Raw genomic sequence first — 25,333 nt, 5'->3', positions numbered from 1 at the left:
AATCTGTTATGAAGATAAATCACAAAGCAAGAAGGTTATTTTCGATAATCTATTAATCAGTTCAGTCTTTCGGCAAAAAAGTCAAACTTTTGCTGGTTCAAGCTTCTTAAATTGATTGATTGTGAAGATGAAGGGCAGATTAATCATTAATTGCAGCCCTAGATAACATACTGTCACATTATACACCTAAATATATGATGTAACGTCTGTGCTAATGTTATTTTGGGGAGCTGAACAGCAGCAGCATCAAGCTAAATATAGACAAAACTTTTTATTTTTTCACGTCTGTGTCCTCCACTGTCGGAGAAACTGACTCCAGATCAATGATAATGTTGTTTCTCTCACACTTTCGTTCAGTAAAACGACCCTGAGAGCTTCAATAACGTCGTTAAAGAAAAATCGGATCAACACTCAGAGAAGACGAGGATTGTTCCTGAGGATTAATTTCCTTCCTCTGTCTTTCGTCCCCGACTGTCAAAAGGACAAATTCCTGCACGTTTGTTGCGTTGATCAGATGAAGCGCTGCTGATAGAGAGGAGATGATGTTTATTGATCCCTGAGGGGGAAACTGGGTCACTGCAGCAGAACAGAACAGAACAGAACAGGAAATACAAATACAGAGTACAGCAGCAGCAGCAGACACCGAGCGTCTGAGGAGAAAACACAGGGGTGGAAAGTAACCGAGTACTTTAACTTAAGTACTTTATGATGATTAGTCGATTGACAGAAAAATGAGATGGCAACTGTTTCTATGTTTTGTTGTTTGTTGTTTACTCACAGAAGGCTGGTTTATATGTTTCTAACTCTGGAGTCTTTATTTCTGGTGAATATTATTTGAACTTTTTTAACCCAAACCTGTAAAAAGCCTCCAGGATAATGTCGAGCTGCTGTTGTTTAATACCTCTATCTCATCACAGAAGAGTCTGAACATGTAACTGACAGCTGTCAGGACATAAAACCAACAATCTGTTGATCTTTACTGATCCAGATGTGACAGTCGGACAGCGGCAGAGCTGTCAGCGCTGACAAAATGCTTAAATCGACAATTATATCGAATCAAATTCCCCCAATTTGTCCCTCGTCCTCTTTAGTCTCTTCCTGTCGTGTTTGTACATCAGAGCTCAATCCCTTTTTTCTCCTCTTATCTCCCTCTCATGTTTTATTCAGCCAGGTTTACTGAGGTGTCCCATTTCCTGCCCGTGCTGGCAGCGGTGGCCATCTTGGTCTGGGGCAGTGTGACCTCACTGCAGTTGGCTTCGCGCTGCCTCCAGTTTTTTATTATCCATCTGTTAGAACACGAGAGCCACATGTACGCTCATACCAACGCACACACGCTGAGATGTGTCCTAGATTCAAGTCTCCGCGGACGGGAAGTCGGCGCTCATATCAAGATTTAATGTTCCCACTCTGAGAGATCACAGCTGATTGGCTGCGTCACCGGCGAAAGCCACAGCACACACCTGAGAGCGCGGTCACAATAAAACCCTGATTGGAAACTCGTACTGACCTGCTCAGAAAATGACAAATAAAAACACATCCTGGGTGAAACAGCACTGAGACGATCCTGCCCTCTTGACAATCTTGTTAAAGCTGCTCAGAGTAGAAGAAATACACTTTTTAATTAATATCTTCTTCTTTTTATGTATTTTATAATCTCAAAATAAAGTTTTCATATCAGACAACATATACACAGATATCGATATAGCTGCTGAAATAGCTGTTATTATGTCACAAACAGTGCTTTCAACAGTGTTTCTTATACATTTGTTTCTTTGCTTTGGCCGCCACATGTTGATTTTCTATTATCAGAGCTGCTCTCTCTCTAGTATAGATGGCATAGTGTTTCCCACACGTAGACTTTACTTCAGCAATTTCATATTTTAATTTTTTAAGTCTGAGAGAACGACGCCATCCACGTTCAGATGACTAGTGGACAGAACAAACTTCGATACTTCTATGGCACCGACCAGATTCCCTCGATACTATCGAGTATAAAATAAAGTCTTGTCGTTCGATACCAAATATAAATACCTAAGGAGTTAATCTCTTCAGTGTCAGTGAGCCAATAAGCAGGCAGCTTGGCAGCTTGTTGTACCAAGTAGGTTGCGCCCAGAGACGAGACTCACCACCTGCGTGATGTAATCCCGGTTTTGGTACCGGTAGCAAATCATTGTTAACGATACTCGGCCCTGCGTAGGCCTGATGAAGACCTACTCATGCTGTCGTCTTGTAAAAGCTTGTAAGCGAACCTGAGTCTGTGCCACGTTGGTTCGGATAGTTGGGTCAGAGAGAGACAGAAAGACAACACGATACAGTTGAAGACGGGAACGTTTTCTGATGTCTGGATTTTATTTTGGATGCTAAACCTGGCAGATTAATTTTGTAGTTTATTTAAGGTGATGCTTTTATTGTGACAGTATCACGAGCCAGGCTCTGGGCTTGTTTTCGTCCTCTGCCGTCCTGTGTGTGTGTGTTTGTAATGTGATGTAATCTGAATGCAGAGCGTTGAGGATTTGTAGGTAAATCTAAATAATAACAGAGGCTTTGATTTTTGAGTTTAGTGACAACAGATGGTGGGAGGAGAGAGAGAGAGAGAGAGAGAGAGAGAGTCGTTCCTCTTCAGGCAGCCGACAGGAAGCAGCTCAATGTGAAGAAAAACAAGCTGAAATTAGACGACATGAGTCTTAATTCCATAATGACTGTTTTCACTGTTATTTTCACATTTTTTTAACCTGCAATTACTTTGTGTTGTCGTGAAGTTTTGTTGTGTCGGCGCTGCACGTAATCGTCTGTAATTATCCATCACCTCTGCTGCAGCACATCCACCCTGTTCCCGCCGTTTACAGGTCTGCTCGTGCTGCTCCGCCATGAATAAACCATGCTGATGAACCAGATCACAGCGGCTCGACGGTGCGAGTCAGGTTCAAACACAGATGGATAAATGTGGACCGGGTCTGTGCTGGTTTCCAGAGTTACCGGTCTCTGACGTCTCGTGCCGCCCGCCGCCCCCTCTCTTTCCTGTTGAATCACAGATCTATTTCGGGCCTCGCTTCCCGCCTGCTGCCATCACACTGTTGACATCTCACCCTCACATCCAACATGTGAAGCATTTCTATTGCATTTCATTTCTCCTGCTCCTGTCTGACACAGGAGGAACATCTGTAACCGGATCAATGTCTGACTGATCCATATGGTTTAAATCAATGTTAATCTCTGAATCACAACATGAGTCTGTCAACAAATCAGAAACACTCACTTCCATTTGTCTGTTAACTGGGTTTATGACCAGATTCCTGTAAAACTAATGACATTCCCATCAGCCGCAGCTGTACGACTCTCTTTAAATGTTTGTTTTCAGTATTGACAACTCTGCCATTATTAGAATATCACATCAAATCAATAAAGGATCTCTCAGGGGTTAGTTCAAATAATATTCACCAAAAGTAAAGTGTCAAGAGTTAAATTAGAATAAAAAACACCAGCCTACCAACAACAAAAGACAGTAATTCAAACTCAGATATGTCCAGAGTGAACCCTCTTTCCAAACAAATCAATATAAGATCTCTGACAGAGAAGATAAACGCAACAGCTTCTTAAGAGTTTCCTCTGGTACCAGTCAGCTCAGGATAAGTGTCGGGAAGTTGTAGCAGCTTCAGGCTAACGCTAAGCTAACCGTGTCGGATGAGTGAGATCGCAGGTCCTGCTTTGATTCAAAGCTCATTTTGATAAACTTTTGATTCAGAGTCTTAATATGAAACATCTATGAAACTGCAAAGTAGAAGCGATCGCACATAATTAGCGAATAAAACCGTTTCTGTTGGAAACTCTATGTAATAACTTGTCTGAAGCCTTCAGTCGATTTGAATTCAGTTGATCTTCTTTCTGCGCAATTGCAAGAAAAGTAAGTAAATCATCAGCATAATGTTAAATTCAGTTCAGCGTTGTTTGATCTGGTACGAATTTTAGCTTATGGGGGAAGAAATCGTTTCATTCGTGCATGACGAGTGTCTTCTGGAAGATTGTCTTAATGCAGAAACTCAATAATCGGAGCTCAAGAAGCAAATCCTCAACGTTACGATCGCCTGTAATGATTTAGTAAGACGAGGCTGTACGTTCCTCACGACCGAACCAACTGGATGGTCCCGCCCACACACCTTTAACATCTGAGGCTGCCTTTTAAATTTTGATGGAGGACGGTCGAGCAGGAGCGAAGATAATGGGAGTTAATTAAATCTGCTCCATCTGTTTACTGTAATTGAGGGTTATTATAATTATATTGATTCGTACATGCATAAATAATCGTTTTATAATCGCATTATAGCCTTCTGACTGTTAGCAGACGTCAGCTGGATTATTACTGAGTCAATTTGCAGACTTGAATCTGAGATGCTGGCTACTTTCATTATCGATTAATGTGCTGATTAATCTTTTAATCTAAAAAAATGCTCATCACAGTTTCCACGGCAGAGACAGAGGCAGAAAATCGAAGCTGACAAATTAATTTAACTCTGTCAAATTAAAATCAATTTATTAATCAATGACACGAAGCATTGGCAGCACAGACGAACGAGCAGAGGACGGTTTGAATAAAGACGAAACGGCAGCGTCTGAGTCGGTCTGTCCTCATGATCAAACACACCCCTCTCCAGCTCCAGAGACGGTGTTGTCGTGGCAACAACACACGTGTGAAGAGGGAACAGGCGTGATGCAAACACACACACACACACACACGCTGCTCTCTGGTTGGCTCTCTCAATAATTGATCAACCTTGAGGGCAGCACACGTGACGGAGAGGCAGAGGAGGGAGACCCGAGTGCTCCTCCATGTGTCCTCTACCTTCACTTTCAGGTGTGTTCGTCACATTTATTACCTCTGCAGCCCCTCGGCCTCTGACCTCTGACCTCTGACCTCGTCGCCGTCAGCTGCCTTTAGTGTCGTTGAAGGAACTCACACCCATTGGTTGGTTTAAACGTCAGGGGGCGGGGCCAAATATACATGGATATTATACCATTATCGTGATATGAGACTTTATATCATCTTAGATTTTAGTTATCGTTGTGTCGTGATATTTCATTTCTTTTCCTGGTTTTAAAGGCTCATTACAGTAAAATAATGTGATTTTCTAAACTTAACATTACTGATGAGTATTGATCAGAAATCTCATTCAACAGTCATCTCCGCCATATTGTCACAATATCGAGATATTTGGTCAAAAATGTATATATTTGATTTCGTGGCCCAACTCCCTCTGCAGCCCCTCGACCTAGCTGACCTTTAAAGTACACGTTAGCAATATTAGCCTTTAGCAAGTGAAGCTAGTTTGATAATCAGTTATGGCAACAAATGCTTTATTATGCCTGCGATTAGCAGATATCGGTATCATTTACACACTAGCTGCGTAATGCTAATTAGCATTTAGCTACAGTTGTCTGGAGTAAAAAGAACAGAAGCCACGGCCAATGGATATTCAATGTTGTTGTATGTTTTTAAGACTCTTTGTCTTTTAGCACTAAGTTGAACACTATAACTCCAGATTCATTTGATGTTGTTATGTAAACAAGTCTTAAAATGATGATAGTAACGCAGCAGTATGATATTTATGTATCACATATTATCTGTGTGCAGTTCTTTCAGTTTCAGGTCAGTTTTTATTTACATGTGGCGGCTTCTTCTGCATGCTAATGACTTCCCCCTAACGCTCTGACCCTGTGCTCCCCTTTCAAAATAAAAGTACTGTTTTGGCAGCTAAAATGACACGTTGACACATCGCTGCTGACAGCGACGGTCTGCTCGTCTCCAAAGATACAAGAGAGGTCGAGGTGTTTGTGTTTGTGCGCTGTGGTCGCAGACGATTCATCTTCTAAAACAAGCAGATCGATCCGCAGCAGGAGAGATAAAACCACAGCCATTCATTTTCTGTCCTTCATTCCTCCGTCTGTTTTATTCTCTTCTCGCTCTGTTCCTCCTCTTCATATTTGTGTTTTTATGAAGACGTAGTGAACATATTGCTGTGCCACCATGCATACTAATGTATCATCATCAATCTCTCTCTCTGTTTTTCTTCCCCATATCCTCCCACGCTCTCTCCCTCCGCTGCTCCTTCCAACTCCACAAACCGTATACAGAGTAATTGTCTATATTACAGCTGCCTTCAGTGACAGTATGTGGCTCTTTGCTGGGTGTTTTTATTGCCCCATCAATCCTGAGTGGCTCTCAACAGGGCGGCCCTGCAGGGCTTCAACACAACACACTCACATTGTGAATGGAGTCGTCTTCTAACGTGGTCCAGTCACAGCCGAGTGTCGGACGCTCGCACAAAGACTCATCCAGGCTGATTACACTCAAACACAGTCAATAATGATTTGATTGTAGTGTTTTAATTTAGTCCGTTTTGTACAATATGTAAGACAATTTTATGAAACCAAAACAGGTGGAAACACTTCAGGAAGGCTGCGCCAACCCGAGCAGAAACTTATAAAACGTTTTTTTGCACAAATGAGATATAATTCGAAAGCTTTAGTGGGTTTTGTGACGTTTGGTCAGAGCCAGGCTGTTTCCCCCCACTTACAGTCTTCACGCTAAGCTAAGCTAAGCTAAGCTAAGCTAAGCTAACCGTCTGCCGGCTGTAGTTGGCATCGAAATTCTCATGTAGCCTTTTTTTTTTTTAACAATATCAATCCATCAATGAATCGAACTTTATTTATATTGAACCTTTCGATCAAATTAAATGCATTTCAAAGTGGTAAAGTAATTTGATTTAGTTAGATTTAGAGGCGAATGAAAGAAAATTCATCCCCAAGATAACAATAAAGTGGGGAGTTGAAATAACAGAGGATGATAATAATATAATAATAATAATAAACTTTATTTCTATAGCAACTTTCAGAACCAAAGTTACAAGGTGCTTCACAGATTATAGTATCATACAGTACAAGAAGACAAATTAAACAAATGAAATGTAATAAAATCAGATGCTACACAAAATACAACACAGAGATAGAATTAAAATTAACATTTAAAGCCTGATACAGAGAGAAAGAAATACAGAAAACATGACTTAATGACTTAATGTTCCTTTTGTTAAATGCACAGAAAATTGTATGGAGTTTGGTTGGTGGCAGTTGGAAAAACGTCTGGTTGGATTTTGCTGGAGGAATTTGGCCTCATGATGTTATTATCTCTAAAAACCAATAATAGCAGCTCTAAATTGGGAAACAAGTAATAGTAATAACGAGGTAATACTTTAAAGGTATACTTATATAAAAGCAGCATTGTGAACTGTCTCTTGCATCAGCTCGTGATACTGCAAAACAAAACAAAGCCTGTTGCATTAAAGTGATTTCTGTGCAGTTCTTCAGTGTGGATGGCGGCAGGATGGAGTCGCTCGTCACGAAGCAGCTGATCACTTATCTTCATCAGCCTGACGGGAACGTAAACGCCATCAAACACACAGTCGTCTCGCGGCCTCTGAGTCGTGACTCCAGCAGCTGATGAATGGAGCAGGGAGTCTCCTGACGAGCTGCAATAGACTTCACGTCTCAGCTTTATGATGTGAATGCAGATGAATGGAGCTCCAGTGTGAGAACGCTTCGCTCCGTCTCTTTCATATTACAGCTATCTTTGCTGTCCTTGGTCTGAGTATCTCATATCTTCTGCATATCGTCTTGTTTTCTCGCCTGCTTTCACACTTTGTCCCCCCGCTGAGTCTCTACTCGTGACGTGGCGTCCTCTTTGTGTGTGACTGTGTGTTACTGTAGTAGCGAGTGACCTCTGTTATATAACCAGCTCACACACAGGACACGACTGAGAAGCTACTGAAGCCTGTTAACAGGACCCTGATACATTTTGCAGTTTGAAGAATGACTCAGTTTTTTTACAACCTGTGCTGTCTTTGTAATTTTGGCATCATTCACGTTCGTTAATAACAGCTTTTTGAAAACGCTGCAGCATCACTAGCATTCAGTCGCTAAAGGACAAGAACAGTAGATGATGATGATGATGATGATGATGATGATGATGATGAGGCATGCTCTTAACAATCCCCGACAGAAAAGGTTATTTTATGTTGGAGGAGCCTACAGCCATAATCTGTGACGCTGGAGCTAAATGCTAACATGCTCACAGCTGATAATAAATACGAAATATAAACAGCAAAACAATCTGAAACCAGGAACGAGATCACAAATATAATAGATAAGATTAAATGAAGTAATTAAACACATTATTGGATGAATAAATATGTGAAAACAATAAAATACATGAAACAAGACATAAATATTGGTCATAAGCATTTTCAAATTCCTCGATCCGCTCTATCCTGGTGGCTTTTTGAAGGTTAGGTTCAAATAATGTTCACCAAAATTAAAGATTAGAGTCAACAAACAACAGCAGCCTTCAGTGATTCAACAATAAACAACAAAAGATAGAAATTACAGAGTGAACCATCGTCCCAGGCAAATCAATAAAGGATCTTTGGCAGTCTTATCACTTTAGTTCAAGTTCAAAGTGAGACCTCTTCTCAAAGAACATCTCCAACACTGTCGCAGTCACACTGAGCGTTTGGAGGTGCAGCTGCAGGCTAACGCTAAGCTAGCTTTGTCGTGGGATTTCAAAATGGAAATCAACATCCCAACACGCTGTTCACGACTCTGAACAGTAGATATTATAGTGTACAAGCGCTGCGACAGAACAAACGAAGCTGGTGTTTCTTCTTCTTCTTCTTTTCGTATCGATCACGGCGCTTGTATTTATTAGATCTCCGGCACTCGCTCTCATTGCGTATAGACGAGCCATCGATCGGGCATCGATTGTGCATTAAGTGAGTCCCAGAGGAGCAGCTGAAGGCCTGGAAACAAATGAAAAGACCTCTCAGGTGTGGACCTCATTTGTTTTCATCGGGCTGAGCTTCACAATCTGTTTGGTCGTCTTCTCAGAGCTTCGTCTGCTCCGACAGCTCTTGGTAATGTTCATGTTTCAGCATATCAACAGAGGAATTAAGCGCATTGTGCAACAGAAATGATCATTTTCATGTCTGCTGGAAATTTCTACCAGTGATGCGTCTCCGTGATTACTAATAATCAGTTTCAGCTCTGAACAAAACCTGTAATCAGACTGAATCAGCGCTCTGTGTATCGAGCCTCAGATGAAAGTGCGAGCCGTGTCTTTGAAGGTGATTACTTCTTCTTCTTCTGTGGTTGTAATTAATAATGCAGGCGTGTTGTGGAGGTGTTTGTGTCTCCGAGCTGCTGCACTGCAGCTGGTCAGAGGCTTTCTGCTGGATTCAAACCTCCTGAGAATTAAAATGCGTCTGCGGAGCTCTGAAACCTGCAGGAATTAAAATTCAGCACAGGAAGCTGTTGACGCTCCTCCTCCACATCTTCTTCACCTCTTCTTTGGTCCAACCTGTCCTCCTCCTCCTCCTCTCATCCTTTTATTATCTTATCTTCTCTGCTGTCTCTTCGGTTTGTCCTCCCCTCGTCCTCCTCACCATCAGACTCCTGATCCGACCTGTCCGACACAGAGTCTCGTTCTGGTCCGTCACATCTTTCTGTCTGCTCGTTGCAGATTCTGATGACAGTTCAAAGAGGTTTGTAGGATCAGATAATGAGAGCTGATCTGAGAGATGGATGTCAGAGGAGAGTTAACGTCCTCAGAGGACTCCGGCTGTCTGATCTCTGTCTCTCTGAGCCTCTTCATGCCCTTGAGTGTTGAACAGATATCCAGCTCAATGCTCCTGCAATCGTTTTCTCTTTCTGTGTGTCTTACTTGTGTTCTTTCTGTCTTTCATTTGGCTTGTTGAACATGTGTTTCAGTAAAGACAGCATTCATAAATATCATAAATAGCTTTAAAAAGCTAATGCTAGGCTACAGACAGACGACATCACGGTCACATGACTTAAACGTCTCCACCACTGAGCGTCTTACTGCACAATTACTATCCAGGTTTTCTATAAACTGATCAATGTACAAGTTGTAAAGTCAGAGTCAGAACAGTGTGTAACTAAAGTGGCCTGTAAAGACGGACTAGTGAGCAGATGAGTCTCCGTGTTCGCTGTGAGGACGTTTAATGTCCCCGACAACCTCTGTAGTCTCATTTAGACACTTGTTAGCAACCGCTAACCGTTTTTAACACATGGAAGAGCTTTATAATTATGATTTTATGTCTTATTTCAGACATTTAACTGAAAAAAATGTAAAAGACTTTGAGGAGAGGGAACAGGAAGTGCAAATGTTGATCCAGAACATGCTTGTTGACTGATTAGTTTGTTGAATCAGGCTCATAATGTGGTGATTGTGGCCTCAGTACCGACCAACCCTTGAATATCAGGTGGGAGTGAGCTCACAGTGCTCTTCCTTTTATTTGACTTGTTTTTCTGTCCTCCTCACTCCTTCCTGTCCGTCTCTCTTTCCTTTATTTTCGTGTCTCTGTCTCTGCAGATGTACTTTCATCTCTTCAAACCGATTTGTAGCTCCACACGTCATAAAATATCAGAAAACCGTCTTCTCTCCTCTTGTCTCGCAGTCTTTCCCTCTGATTTACTGCCTCCTCTCTCTCTGTCTGCTAATTAAATCCCTTCTCCGTCTCACGTTTGCTCTCTGACGCGTAACGCATCATAATTATCTCAGATATTTAAAACTGGAAGGAAAAAATAGATGTTTGGGTTCCTCGTCTTGCATAATCTTCATCAAACCTCTGCGTCGGGTGATATAACCCTGTTAAAATAAATGGACCGTGTGTAGAAACCTGGCTCACAGACAAACGTTTGGCACTTCCTGTTATAAAATCATCGCCGGCTGTGAGCAAAGCACAACTCAGGAGGTTATTAGAGGTTCTGATTCATGTGAAAGCTGCAGCGGACGTCACTATTTAGTAAAACTGCAGCTGTCACCATGATCTGCTCCTGCACAGTTTCTCCATGCTTGTCTTCATCACATTCAGCTCCACGCTGAAGGTGATGAAACTTAAAGCAACAGCAGAAACTGACAGCTGAACCTCCTCACCTCCTTCTCACAATATGATAATTCAGCTGTCCAGAGACTGAACCGCGTCAGAAAGGTCAGCTGCTTCTTCTTCTTCTTCTTCTTCTTCTTCTTCAGCTTCTTCTTCTTCTTCAGCTTCTTCTTCTTCTTCTTCTTCTTCTTCTTCTTCAGCTTCTTCTTTTTCTTTTTCTTCTTCTTCTTCTTCTTCTTCTTCTTTTTCTTCTTCTTCTTCAGCTTCTTCTTTTTCTTCTTCTTCTTCTTCTTCTTCTTCTTCTTCTTTTTCTTCTTCTTCTTCAGCTTCTTCTTTTTCTTCTTCTTCTTCTTCTTCTACAAAAGAAGCAGAGAAGGTCTTAAATATCTCCCATGAAGCCAAGTCCTCATCAGAAATAACAACCATATAGCTCGACTGTGAAAGCAGTTTATTACGACTTATTAACATGTGTATATATATATATTAAAAGGTGTCCACATACTTTTGGCCACATAGTGTACTTGTTTAGCTCCACGTGAACTTTAAAGTGGTTAAAATTGGGGTTAATGTCTGTGTTTCTGTTTTTTTCTTTGGGCACTTGAACGCATCACATTGATTTAAAAAGCAGGACACTAAACTCATTTTTTGCCACTAAATCACTTTCCAGAAGTCATCAGAGGTTTATAAATATTGACAGAATTATAAAATTGGGTTGAACATGATTTTTTTTTTCTCCCTCAAACAGACGTATTACAGTTTGGATAAATAGCCTGTGTTGGCCATCGATCTGGCCTTTTATCCATCTCCAGTCCAAGATGGCGTCTGAGTGTTTTGGCAGCCGTTCAGACTGATAGATGAACCGGCGGCGGCTGCCAAGCTCTCCTCCCCGGTTCCTATTTCTCCCCCCTGATAGGCTAATTCCCCTCCACACAAGATTAATGTCAGCCGGAGAGGAGGGATATCTGCTCCATCTGCTGTCAGGCCGCCGCGACCTCTGCACCTTTTCGACCTCCTCGCTGGCAGCGGCGTCTTATTTGTAATTAAGCTTATTTTTCTGGGGATGACTCGGCAAGAAACGGGAGCTGAATATGAAATGATGTTAAAGAAACAGAGACAGAAGTGAAGGATGGAGGAGGAGGAGAAGAAGAAGAAGAGGTGGAGGAGGTGGGAGAGAATATAGCTGAGGAAGTGGGAGTTAAAAACAAAAGAGAGAAACTGAGAACAGGCAACTGTGGAGGAGGAGAGAGATGTCGAACAGACGGGTGTGTTAATGCCTCGGTGGTCTGAAAGGTGGTTAGTGTGAGTGTGTTCACGTTGGGTCCACGGCAACGTGAGTGATGTTCAACTTGTCTGTGGTTTAATAATAAATGTGCAAAATGTTGGAGGGAATCAGATCAAACTCTGCCACCCTTAATTCAGAACTTGCCTTGGAAACATCACATTTTTAAGTTTTCTTCAGTATCAGAGTGATCCACTGTCAGCTGTCTGTACACCTGTGGGTTCATCGCAAACAGGAAGTGCTAATAGCTAATTCGGCAAACTTTTAATGTAGCGCATAGCAACATGGTACTTCCTGTTTACACACCACAAAGGTCCAAAACTAAAGACATCCCCATCAGCCTCAGCTGTACTTTCTGTTTCGTGCTGATTAGCAATAGATATGCTAACATGCTAAACAACAGTTGACACGGTTAGCATTATATCTGCTGAACGTCAGCATGTTAGCATTGTCATTATCATCATAAGAAATCATCATAACCTCAGAACTCCCCTTAGAAACATCACATTTTTAGGTTTTCTTCAGTATCAAAGTAATCTAGTGATAGTTGTCTGCACATCCATGAGTTCACTGCAAACAGGGGCTGCTAATTGCTAATTCGGCATATAAGCATTGTCATTTTGAGCTTGTTTGTATGCTGACATTAGCATTTAGCTCAAACTGCTATGCTGTAGACAGACGACATGTTTTGCCTCAGCATCACAGGGTCTTGTAGTTTTATCCTTCGTGTTTTCTAACTTTATATGAACTAAAGAGGATGAAAAACACGCAGCAGAGACGTCGTGTGAAGTGAAGCAAGTGTCGGCGCTGCTGCTGGATGTTGATCTCGGGTCTGACTGAACCGGACTGACGTCAGTTACAGTAGAACAGCAGAAGATACTGACTGTACCGAGAGAGAGACGCAGTTATGTAACACTGTCAGCACACCTCTGTGCAACCAGACTGTGTGTGTGTGTGTGTGTGTGTGTGTGTGTGTGTGTGTGTTGTTAGAAACTAGAGAGGCCCCAGTCAGATCCCTGTCTCCATGGCAACTGCATCTTCCTCCTCATCTGTCTGTCCTTGTTACTTTCTTCTTCTCGCTACTTGTTGTGTTTTGTTTTCACATTTTAAAAATACCTTTTCTTTTTAAATCTGTTCTCGTCTCTCTCTCGCTCACACACGCGCACACAAACACACACACACACACACTCATCCATCTGTCTGATCAAAGCCTGTCACACACACACATTCACACACACACACACAGGTGTTCAGGTGTGTGAGCGGTTACATAAACACACACATGTTTATCTTTATGTTCGCATGGTTCGTTAGTTTGATGAAGAGGACAGGTGACATCTGCTGCACACACACACACACACACCCACACACACACACACACACACACACACACACAGCAGCAGCGTGTCTTGTGAATTGAATTTTTACATAATCAGCTTCCGTGTGCAGCGATGGAAGATCTTTTATTCAGATAAATGTACCTGTATCCTGCTACTACGATAGAAAAGTGGCCCCTGTGAATGAGATATTATAAATACAGCTGAACCAGTGTGTGATTGTACAGTTGTAACTGTTGTTAGTTTGAACTACTTGATTTACAGTTTGCTTGTTTTGGTCATTGATGAAGTGAAACATCAACCATTTTTCCCCAGAATCGCTTTAAAAGTTTGCTCATAGTGTTGCTTCAGTCATCAGACTTTAACTTCTTTGTGTTCACTGTCTTCAGCAGCATTACGTCACACGTGTTTTGGGTTCGAGTTAATGAAATCTGACTTACAAAACAGCAGCACGAGTAGGCCAACAATAACTGAGAAAGGTCAGGAGCTGCCGTTACATACAGCAGCTTTTTGTGGCTGTTTCCATGGAAGCTGTAAGTGTTATACGTTGTTAAGCTCACAGAATTGATCTTTTATTATTATTTTGCATACACAGCAGCAGTATTTGTGTTAAACACGCTGCTTCCTTCCATCCTGAACCTTCTCCGTGTGGATTTCTCTGCAGTCCTCTGCTCTGTTGCTGTGTCGTCTGAATTCATTTCTATGCTGGCTGTACATACACTGCATGAGTAAGTGTGTACGTGTGTGCGTTGCCCACTAATGTGTGGGCGGCTGATGTGAGTCACGATTGTGGAAAATCCCACTCTCCTCTCTGCAACCTGACGGCATTAGAAAGCGAGAGGTGTCACTCTGCGGCTCCTCCTGGTTATCACGAACGGCAGAAAGATGAATTCAACGTCTGGAAGTCTAAAACACAAACACGATACGATATTTATGAGTCTGCTGCGATGTGCAGACGTTACTTTTTGTCCTCTGTGTCTCATTCATGGAGACACAGATCACTGACTCATCAGGCTCACGGAGGTTTAGAGGATCTTTGGATAACACAAGAACAAGTGAATGAGTTTTTTCCAGAAAAACACCTGTGGTTTGTTGTTCCAACCAGCTCTATGTTGTGTAATTTACTGGTTCATCCTCCTCACATCCCTGAATCTGTGGAGACAGACGTTACACTAGTGTGAGAATAAGTTTCTATTATAGGTTGTTTGAGAGAAATCGTTAAAAAGTCTTAAATCTTTTACTTCCCGTAGCATTCACAGAGCACACTGAGAAACACTGCAGCAGTCTTACATTACACACATTATGTATTCATGTATCTGTGAAAAGAAGCTCATCAGCAGAAATCTACCACCTTTATATTCATAATATATTCATTCATTCATAACTAATAACCTAAAAACTGACCCAAATCAAGTCACAGCCCTTCAGGGGACCTCGTGGGACTGTATTTCAGAAGAAACTATATGTTAGTGAATGAAGAGAGACAAATAATACGATGTTTGTCAATTTAAAAGATAATTTTCAAGTCAACAAGTCTCAGTTTGTTGTAAATAAAGTAAAGTTTCATGTAGTTTTGTGTTAAAGCGCTCAGTGAACTACCAACATGGAGCCGACTGGGCTCAGAAAAGGTCGTAAAAAAGATGAAGATCACAATAAATCTGCTCATATTGACAACTGCAGTTCTGTGAAAGGAGAGTTGGTTCATCTCTACGATGTTTAAGTTAGGAGACGACGTCACTAACGACACTGTTGGCCGTGTCGTCGTCTGTTTCCAGAGTTCATCAGGTTTGAATGTGAGAAACATTTAAAGGACGACAGCACAAACGGTGAAACTGGTCTGCAGGAAGTCACTCAGCCTCCATGAAAGTGCGGTTGACTCACTTTAATATATCTTAATGACACGAACAACACTGCGGAAACTAAAGGTTAAAACTCACACAAAGTCCTCAGTGAGATGAGTCATCTAATGTTGGATTATTAACTTTGGCGTCTACAAAGCGAACGTCAGAACTTTATATTCGATGTCTTTTTGATGTCTTGTCTTTGCTTTTTTTTCTCGCTTTCATCTCACAGAAATAATCACTTTTCTCTCCATTATCGCTTTGAAATCAGTCGAGTCTTTCGTCTCTCAGGTCGGTTAAAAACATGAAAGTGTTTCAGAGCATAAAATCCTAACTTCTTTCTTTCTTTCTTTCTTTCTTTGTTGTTTCCTGTTACAGAAAGTCAGCGAGAAGGTCGGAGGAGCAGAAGGAACCAAGCTAGACGATGACTTCAAAGAAATGGAAAAGGTAATTATTCATCTGTAAATATTCATGAAATATTTTTGATACAATGATGAACTGCAAGAGGATCGGAGCAGCTAAAGTCAGAATTCTGAAATTAAAGTCAAGGTTGTTGAAAAATAGCTCTTATCTTTTGCCGTTTTCCATTTTTTTGTCCTTTTTTTAACCTGTTTTCTCCCCAAAAAAAGAAATGAAGGGACTTTTTTTTAATCAAGTCATAAGACCAGGAGAGAAAACAGTTCAGATCAGACTCAGAAAATGGTTCACAGAAGATAAAAAATGTGTCACTTGTCCCCTCAGGGCTTCCATATGCTTCTTATCTGTCAGCATACATTAATATCTCGACTTCATCATCGTTAAGTTGGTTTACGTTTCTCATCTCTCACAATTCTCCTGATGTGTTTTCCTTCTGCAGAAGGTGGACATCACCAGCAGAGCAGTGCTGGACATCATGACCAAAACTACAGAATACCTACAGCCTAATCCAGGTAGGACACACACAGCAAACATGTAGCCTGAGACACTACCAGTCACTCCAAGTGCTGCACGGTTACACGTCCAGTTGCCTACGATACAGCACTTAAAATTACCATGACCTGGATGACTGGGAACCTTCATCAACAGCCTCTCATAATCTAATCGTTTACCGCCCTGCAGCATCCAGAGCCAAGCTGAGTATGATCAACACCATGTCAAAGATCCGCGGGCAGGAGAAGGGACCCGGTTACCCGCAGGCTGAGAGCGTCCTGGGCGACGCCATGTTGAAGTTTGGACGGGAGTTAGGGGAGGAGTCCAGCTTCGGTAAGTCTGACAAGCTGATGGTGCTAATCAAAGATCTAATGAAGCAGGAGAGCCCTGACTATTTCCCTCCATCCCTTCCTTCTAGGCATGGCGCTGATCGATGCCAGCGAGGCGATGAAGGAGCTCGGGGAGGTGAAGGACGCTCTGGACATGGAGGTCAAACAGAACTTCATCGACCCGCTGCAGAACCTCCACGACAAGGACCTCAAAGAGATACAGGTGAGTAAAACGCCTGTCGTCGGTGGGATTGTGATCGAATAATTGGCGTGTTGGAGCTTTACCATGTTCTCCCTCCTGCTGCAGCACCATTTGAAGAAGATGGAGGGCCGCCGTCTGGACTTCGACTACAAGAAGAAGCGTCAGGGGAAAGTCCAGGAGGACGAAATCAAACAGGCGCTGGAGAAGTTTGACGAGAGCAAAGAGATCGCAGAGCAGAGCATGTTCAACCTGCTGGAGAGCGACGTAAGGACGGTCTGATCTGTTTTTTTGTTGAAGGCTGCAACTACCAGTCATTTTCAAATCACACTCTCACTGAGCCAGTGAGGCGACACAAATCCGTTTTTAAACAGTTGTTTTTGACATTTTTATAGACAAACGATCGATTAAATGACATGAATGTAATCGTTAGTTGCAGCCCTAAATTGCACCAGGAATAATTGTTGTGTCAGCTGAAGGTTGTTGGTGTTGAAAGTAACATCCCAAACGAACAAGTGGGAACAGAAAAGTACTGAGGGACTTTACAAACATCATGTCTGAACTACAGTGAATCAGCAGTTTCATCAAATAGCGACAAACATGGACGTCATGACAAAGGACACACACACACAATCAAATATTCATTGCGTTGATGTTAACATGGTTCCTCTGTTGCCATAGTTACAGTTTTCAACAGGGTCCCATCCTGTGCCGTGCTGTGCCGAGCCAGACTCGGGCCCAGCATGGGTACAGAACAGGGATGGCAAAGGAAACAACATATGTGTGTGTGTGTGTGTGTGTGTGTGTGTGTGTGTGTGTGTGTGTGCTGCAGATAGAGCAGGTGAGCCAGCTGGCAGCGTTGGTCCAGGCTCAGCTGGAGTACCACAGCCGCTCCGCCGAAATCCTCCAACAGCTCTCCAGCAAGATGGAGGACAGGTATTGATCTGTCGGCCCAGCTGTGATTAAAAATAACCCAGCTGAGATCGATTGATGTGGTTACACAAACTTTTTTTTGTCGTCCAGGATAAAAGAAGTGTCCAGTAAACCGAGGAAGGAGTACGCTCCGAAACCCCGAATGACCCTGGAGCTGCTGCCCCCCAGCGAGAGCCACAACGGAGGGATCCACTCTGCCAAATCTCCCGGAAGATCACCAGGTAGAGAGCTCGGGGGTGTTGAACCTTCTGCCGGGACCAGAGTTACAATAATGTCACGACTCAGCAGACGAGGGCCGCCAGGAACAAAACAGTAGCATCAGGAACAAGAATTGTTTGTTTCATCTCATTTAGTGTCATGATGGAGGTCAAACAACACAACATCTGGTCCAAACGAGACGAGTGTGTTGGAATTGTTCTTTAAATTAAACATATATGAGTTAGTATTTCCTCTGTCTCAAGCTGAAGCTAAAATTGAGCGCCCATCTATTCTTGTCCATTACAGCAAGCTAACCAGCCAGAGGAAGGTAAAACGCATTTTGTCAATAAGTCGAACCAACAGAATTTGGACCAACAAATTGCTTAAAAAGAGTCCATTCACTTACAAGTTTACCACCCACAGGGGGTCGTAGCACTTTATTTACACATCTGATTAAATCTACCTCCCGCTTGTTGTTTCCGTCTCCTCGCAGCCCCCATGGACCAGCCCTGTTGCCGAGCACTGTACGACTTTGAACCAGAGAACGAAGGCGAGCTGGGCTTCAAAGAGGGCGACGTCATCACCCTGACCAACCAGATCGACGACAACTGGTACGAGGGCATGATCAACGGCCAGTCGGGCTTCTTCCCCATCAACTACGTGGATATCCTGGTGCCGCTCCCTCATTAGGTCCCGCCAACGACCTGACCCTTCTCCCCTCGACCAATCCAGACACCCTGAAAAACAGCCTGTATTTGCGTATAAAAACAACAAACCACGCCCTCCTTCTACTTCTTCTTCTTCTTCTGTGCTTCTGTGCGATTCTGCTTTCACAAAACGGACTGAAGTGACTGTGACAGGGACGGAGACGCGGTGGACGAGGCGAGGCAGTCGGACAGTGATTAGAGGAGGATTTTTTTAGCCTGAGAGATGCAGAAGAGAGGGAGAAGAGAGGGACTGCAGAGACGAGAAGATGATGATCTTTTGCAGCACAGTGCTCACTCAGTAGTGCTCCGCTCAGCCGGGCAGCGCTGGATACCGATGAGGCTTCGGAGACTTGCGAAGAAGGCACGGTGTATATGTACGTGCATGTATGTGTCTGTATGTGCGTTTCGACTTGTTCTTACTCTCTAATGATCAAGCCAGCACAAATTCCTGCTCGTCAGTTCAACTGCCTGGCAGCTTTTTTGTGAAACTGTCTTCTCTTCTTGAGTTTCTTGCTGTCTTTCTCTCAAAGTACTTCTGTCTTTTCTACCTTGACTTGCCTTCCTGTGCTTTTCTTCAGATTTCTCAGCACTTCCTGTCTTTTCTTTCTTTGCTCCTTCCCTCCTCGGCTAGCACTGCCTTTCAGCATGGTTCCATACTGATATACAGACCTTCGACCCACCGTCCAGAGCTGCAGTCGGTCATCAGACCCCCCTGCTTTTGATTGAGTATATCTCTTGTAACATACTCGGCCTATCTCAGCTCAGCGGCTGTATGCATGAACCAGCCGAACCAAAACGTTCGAGTGTTAAGACGCCAGAGTGAATGAGGCAGTATCTGCAATAAGTCGATTTTTCCAGACTGAAGAAGAGAACGAAGGAGATGTTAACAGGTGTTGAGGGTCAGGACACTCATTCATCATCAAACATGTCAGCTCAAGCGATGAAATGAAAACTCTGGGTTACATGTTTTTATTAGCAGCGATATGCTAACACAACCAGCACAGGCCAGTTTGTACCGAACAGAACTTCTCACCGGGTCGATGCACAGATGAGTCGTGGGTTATTACAGCAGGCAAAGAGGAAACGATGCTTGTTTTTTCTCTGTATACTATTCTAAGTCACCCATCCACGGTGTTGTGTGTGTGTGTACTGTGTGGAGTAGATGCTTGTTGATTCGTCTTACTTGTGGCTTTTGCATGCGAGACTACGGTGGTAGCTGTTTTTTAACTCGGACGACGCTCGATGTGTCCTGAAGGCGACAGGATGTCCTCGACTCCGCGGGACATTCTAGAACTCACACAGGTTCTAGAACTCTCGCGACATTCCGGAACCTCCAAAGCATTCTCAAGGTCTTTAAAGCGTGTTGCTATGGATCCCGTTGCTCTCGTTGCCGGGGCCTGCGCTACTCTGCCTCTGATTGGCTACTCTGCCTCTGATTGGCTACTCTGCCTCCGATTGGCTACTCTGCCTCTGATTGGCTACTCCGCCTCTGACGCGTACCCTGATATTCTCACTCTGGCACCAACCAATCTCAAATCTCGCGCCTAATAACCAACCCGACCAACGATGGCGACCGTTCAGAGACAGATTCTCGGCAACAAGAGCAACGGGATCCATAACAACCCCTCCGTACCCACTTTTTCACCAAATTAGCTCTGGTTCTTGGACCGGTTCTGATTTTTGGAACCTTGTTGCGATCATGCGATCCATTCCGAGTTGAGTGGAACTAAAGTAATCAAGGACGCATCATGGACGGAGGCCGTCCTGTATGTAGATTATGATGTACGAAGTTCGGTTCCCACTTCAGAATCCCAGACGACCCTGCTACTTCTGGTCGCATCTGGAAACCAACTTTCTGGATTTGGAGATAATTTATTTAAAATGACCCGTGTGAACTGGAGTGGAACCGGTTCCAAGTTGGTGAAAAAAGGGGCACCATGTACTCATCGGTTAAATATTCTAGAAAATTTGTACTAACATTTCTTGTCTTGATCAAGTTCTCAGCTTAATATTTGGAGTTAGTGAACTTCAGTACTGGTGGTAACTTTCAGCCGTGGTACTTCCCTGGATGCATCACATACAATATAAAGTGGGACTTGTTCAGTGGCTACAACTGTTACTGCACCAAAGTGCTACCTACCTATGTGTGCATATGTATCAGCAGTGTTTAAAAGGCAGTATTAATGAGTCTACACTAACAAAGGTTCGTGTTATTTAGTGTTGAATGCTCTTCAATAACTCAACTCTTTATCGATGATGCTAGATTAAACAAATAGCGACAAATCAAACTTTTAAGGACAATGGAAACCATCAGTTCATGTGAAAGCATTTATAAAACCAAAGTTTGGGTGTTTTGACTTAAATAGCAGCAAAACATTTTTTAACAAAATCATTTTACTGGCTTTTTGTCTCACAGACTTTAGCACGTGTCGACTGTTGCTAACCAGAAGACATACTAACAGAGGGTTCAGATACAATCCAAATCGAGGCTAACAGCGATGGAAATGTTCGAGCAATGTGAAGGGATTTGTTCAAATGTGTTTTTCCTGTTTTTATGATTTGTTGTTCTGTTCAAACGAAACATAAAACTGAGACTTTACTATTTTATTCATGACTTGTTGGGAAGGGCGTTCAGAATGGTGCTGGGTTTATATCGACTCCATTGTACATAACAATATTTTCAAAGATGGGATACAGTGCCTGTGCTGTATCAAGGCCGGTTCTGGTCTGGTGCAAACAGTAGGCTACAACCAGTTAGCTTAATGGGATTAATGCTCTCATTCACCATGCTAACATTTTTAAATATTATAACTGAGATTAAATAGTTTTAAACGGTTTTTCTATCCAGGCTTTATTTATTACAGCATCACACAGCAGCAGGAATCTGTGCTAGCATGGCTAATGCTAATGCGCCAGATGTGGCTAACCAGCTAGCCTCTCGCTTCACACTCCTGTAGTGGCGTCTCTGTGATACAGTGTTGTGCAGAATAGCTCAAAGTTAGAAGATGTACAGATACTTCACTTTTGTATCCTGACTCATTCTGAATACTGCTCCGTTACGGCCAACGCTATGATGATGTCACAGTGTCAGGATGCTACTGTAGCCGGTAGCTAAGCTGAAAAGTGAGACATTTGTCCAAAGTTCATTGTTGAAGATATAGTGGTGGTTCTTGACAAGTGAGTTGACAGTAATAATAATTTAGCAGGTAAGAATATGTTATAAAGAGGAGACGCTACAGGTGAAAACACCATTTCAGTTCTAGACATTAACGCTGATTGGTGCGTATATTCAGTTAGATTCAATCAGAGAACCAGGGTTGTGTTTTTGGTCTAAAATGTACGTAAATATAATGTCACAATACAAGTTTTTATGGCTGTTGACAGTATTTTCTGATACATGGAGTGATAAAAACAGATATCCTAAATCTCCATAAAATCCTTTCACTCCAATATATCAGCATAATGAAAGAAGAAGTTTTGAACCTGACTTTTAGAAACCCAAATTCACTAAATGTGAATTTTAAACAGTTCACCTGTAGTTTCCCCTCTTAGATATTAGGTTGAAGGACAGGAAGGTTGAAGGGTTCCTGGTGTTTTAGACACAAATAGTAATAAAGATAAAAAAAGTGCATTTTTAACCAGATTTTCAATATAATCTATCAACAGACAATAAACACTGAAGAGGCAATAAATGATGATCTAACAATAAAATGAGGAGGAGATGGCTCTGAAGGAAAACTGCAGTCAAATCTATCTATCTATCTATCTATCTATCTATCTATCTATCTATCTATCTATCTATCTATCTATCAGCTTTAGATCTTATAGACATCTCTTCCATTGCCAAAGCACACGTGACAACAACAATACAATCACAAACAGTAAAACTCGTTGATCTTCTCTCCTCACACCTGTTCTTGTGTTTCAGGTGGTTGTAAAAGACGGGGGTTCGGAGCACACCTGTGTTCGCTGTTTTTTTAAATTTTCTTTGTTCCGTCTCTGTGATCTGAGTCTGAAACCTGATTTTCTGAGTCCGCCTGTGGAAAAGTCTGTGAGCTGCATGCAACTGAACCGCTTTACGTCTGCTGTTTGAGATGGCTTCAAAACAAACAAAAAAAAAAAAGGGAGATATTTGTCCTGGTGGCTTTTTCTCGCGCTGCAGTGAGCCCTTCATTTTCTAATGTTCGGTTTCTGTGTTATTGGTTTTTTTTATGTTTTGACTTGGTTTAGCTATATTTGTATAGCGCTCCTCTTTAAATTACAAAGTGCTTTAAGACTGTTTTGAATTTTCCTGAAAATGTTTTTATTCATTTGGATCTTTGTTGCTCTTCTCTTCTTTTTTTTGTGTTTTCGTTTCTGCTGATTTGCCCTCTATGGCGAGATGTATTCTAACCTCAATGAGGGACTTGTACAGTGTTACGCTCCATTTTCCCTTTTCACCTAAGTGAGAGGCAGACCTCGGCCATGTTACCTGCCAGAGTTTCATTTCAACTTAGATTGTCTTACGCTGCAGCACGCAGAGCAGAAATACTCTCATTGGTTTGGCTTGAGAAGAGTGACTTTATATTCAGGAGCCGCTGAATGTTGACTGTTAATAATATAATAGAAAATCGAAAATTCATCTGAAAACTCCATATTATATTTAAGTTTGATTCTCAAATGGAATCACACTGAAGATAATCAGTCAGGAGTTTGGCTAAATGAAATTGGCCATTTTACATTAATAACCCATTAATCAAGCCGTAAAACACCAAATGACCAATTACTCGCTTTTTTGCCAAGAATTAGGCGAGACCATCGATACAACTCTCATATCTGTACGATAAATAAGAAGCTAGCCATTCCAGACTAAAGCTCACACTGGTTGCACTGGTGCGCCTAACTTTTTCCATTTAGATGCACCAGCAAATAATTTAATTAATAATTCACATTTTAATTTTTGAACACACTGTGTAAATGATTGTAAACAGGAATAAAGGTCCACATACATGTTTTTCTTCATTTAAGTCACACAGATCAAGAAATTGCCATAAACTTGATTATTTAGAAAATAAGCGAAATAACTTCTGGTGCAGCAGTGCAACCAATGAAAAGGTTTAGTTGGACTTTTTTGGGACCAAATAAGTTGCACACCTGGAACCACACCAGTGCCAGCAGCTAGTTAGCTTAGCATAAAGAGTGAAAACGGGAAACTACTAGCTTCATTCTTTACTTTTTGGGTGTCTACTAGAAAATGTTTACATTATGGGACCTTTTTAACACCTAATTTGTACAAAACCAATGAATTATCTTTATTACCTTTCACGAAAAACTGATTCTTTTTAGGCCCCGCCCACCGATGTTTACGTGAACCAATCAGATTGAGTCTGCTCTTGGGGTTGCTTGCGGCTTTAAAGAAACAAGCTACGTATTTTCAGGACGTTGTTAGCGTGGCCTTGGTCTGACCTGTGGCTGTGTTACATTAAATGCCTTGTGGCTGTATAAATTAAGCCCCTATGCCTATGGAACCTGGTGTCTTCTGGTGAGCTACGTGTGCGTATGCGAGTACATACGCACCTTGTTGATATTTATTTATGTATTGTATGTATTCAGTTGATTATTTATTTATTTATTTATTTATTCCTGCGTCCTATTTATTGGTTCGGCACCTGTGGCGTATTTGACGATTGTCAATACATTGGTGTATGATGTGGAGGACGGGAGGGGGTGTACGACGGTGTGGGGGGGTTTGGGTGTGGGGGGGCGTGGTCAATGGAAAAACCTAGCTGTGATACTAACTAACTGTTGCGCTCCTCGTATTGGATGATGATATAATCTAAGACCACTGTATGTATAACTGCTTGTCGTGAAGATGAACTACAATGTAATGACAATAAAGAATTAACACTATGATGACACACCGCAGACAACAAGACTCCAATCTGTTCTGCACCCCTGGCTGTACAATTTTATGCTAGGCTATATAGCATAAGGCTAATTTGAACTGTAATTAAAGTTAGCCTTGACCTACAACATCACATGCTTATATATTAATACATTAATAATTAGCTCCAGTAATATAATTATAGCATTGTAACACTGACTGTAGCTCCACTGTATTGTGTTGTACTTTTTGTTGTTTATACTTCTGGAAGTGGAAGTTTTGAATGCAGTAGCCTATTTTTACTTGAGTATTTTTATACCGTGGTATTGCTTCTGTTACTTAACTAAATGATTTGAATACTTCTTCCACCGATGGCTGTTGTTGTCTTAGAAAACCTGACTGTTATTGAACGCAGCCATCAACTGTTTTTTTAGTGTAATGAGCCAAAATGGCCGCCGATGGCGCCGTGGAGACTTGTTTCCCTCCTCGCTGCCGTTTCCCTCCATTTACTCACCAACTTATGATGCATTCACGTGCGCCTCGGAATCTATAAATTCCCGTTTTTCGACCCAAAACCACGTCTTTTTTAATCAGAAATTGAATTAGAAAGACCCAGTGACTCATGGTTTTATCTTTACCGTTCTCTGACAATTACTTGTAAAACCAAGCGTGCTGAAAGAGTGAAGAGGAGGAGTTTAGATAAGCTGACTCAAACAAAAATGAACACGCATTACAATCAAACCAACAGGATTTGAGCCAGCTTTGGAGCATGTTTGATAGCTATAT

General features: G+C 42.1%; 1 protein-coding gene across 1 annotated transcript in view; it reads left to right on the top strand.

The window, feature by feature from the left end:
* LOC141003780 (endophilin-A1-like) overlaps positions 1–18,667 on the top strand; it is a 21,078-nt gene extending 2,411 nt beyond the window's left edge. Inside the window, exons 2-9 of the mRNA XM_073475241.1 lie at positions 15,792–15,856; positions 16,266–16,338; positions 16,508–16,651; positions 16,737–16,870; positions 16,955–17,113; positions 17,679–17,782; positions 17,870–18,000; positions 18,471–18,667. Of these exons, the coding sequence (XP_073331342.1) occupies positions 15,792–15,856; positions 16,266–16,338; positions 16,508–16,651; positions 16,737–16,870; positions 16,955–17,113; positions 17,679–17,782; positions 17,870–18,000; positions 18,471–18,667 (1,007 nt within the window). The remainder of the gene's footprint in view (positions 1–15,791; positions 15,857–16,265; positions 16,339–16,507; positions 16,652–16,736; positions 16,871–16,954; positions 17,114–17,678; positions 17,783–17,869; positions 18,001–18,470) is intronic.
* Positions 18,668–25,333: the final 6,666 nt, after the last annotated feature.

The sequence above is a fragment of the Pagrus major genome, chromosome 10 (assembly GCF_040436345.1).
Source record: "Pagrus major chromosome 10, Pma_NU_1.0".
In the NCBI taxonomy this organism is placed as follows: Eukaryota; Metazoa; Chordata; class Actinopteri; order Spariformes; family Sparidae; genus Pagrus; species Pagrus major.
Note: the sequence above shows the minus strand (reverse complement) of the source record. Positions and strands in the feature narration are given on the sequence as shown.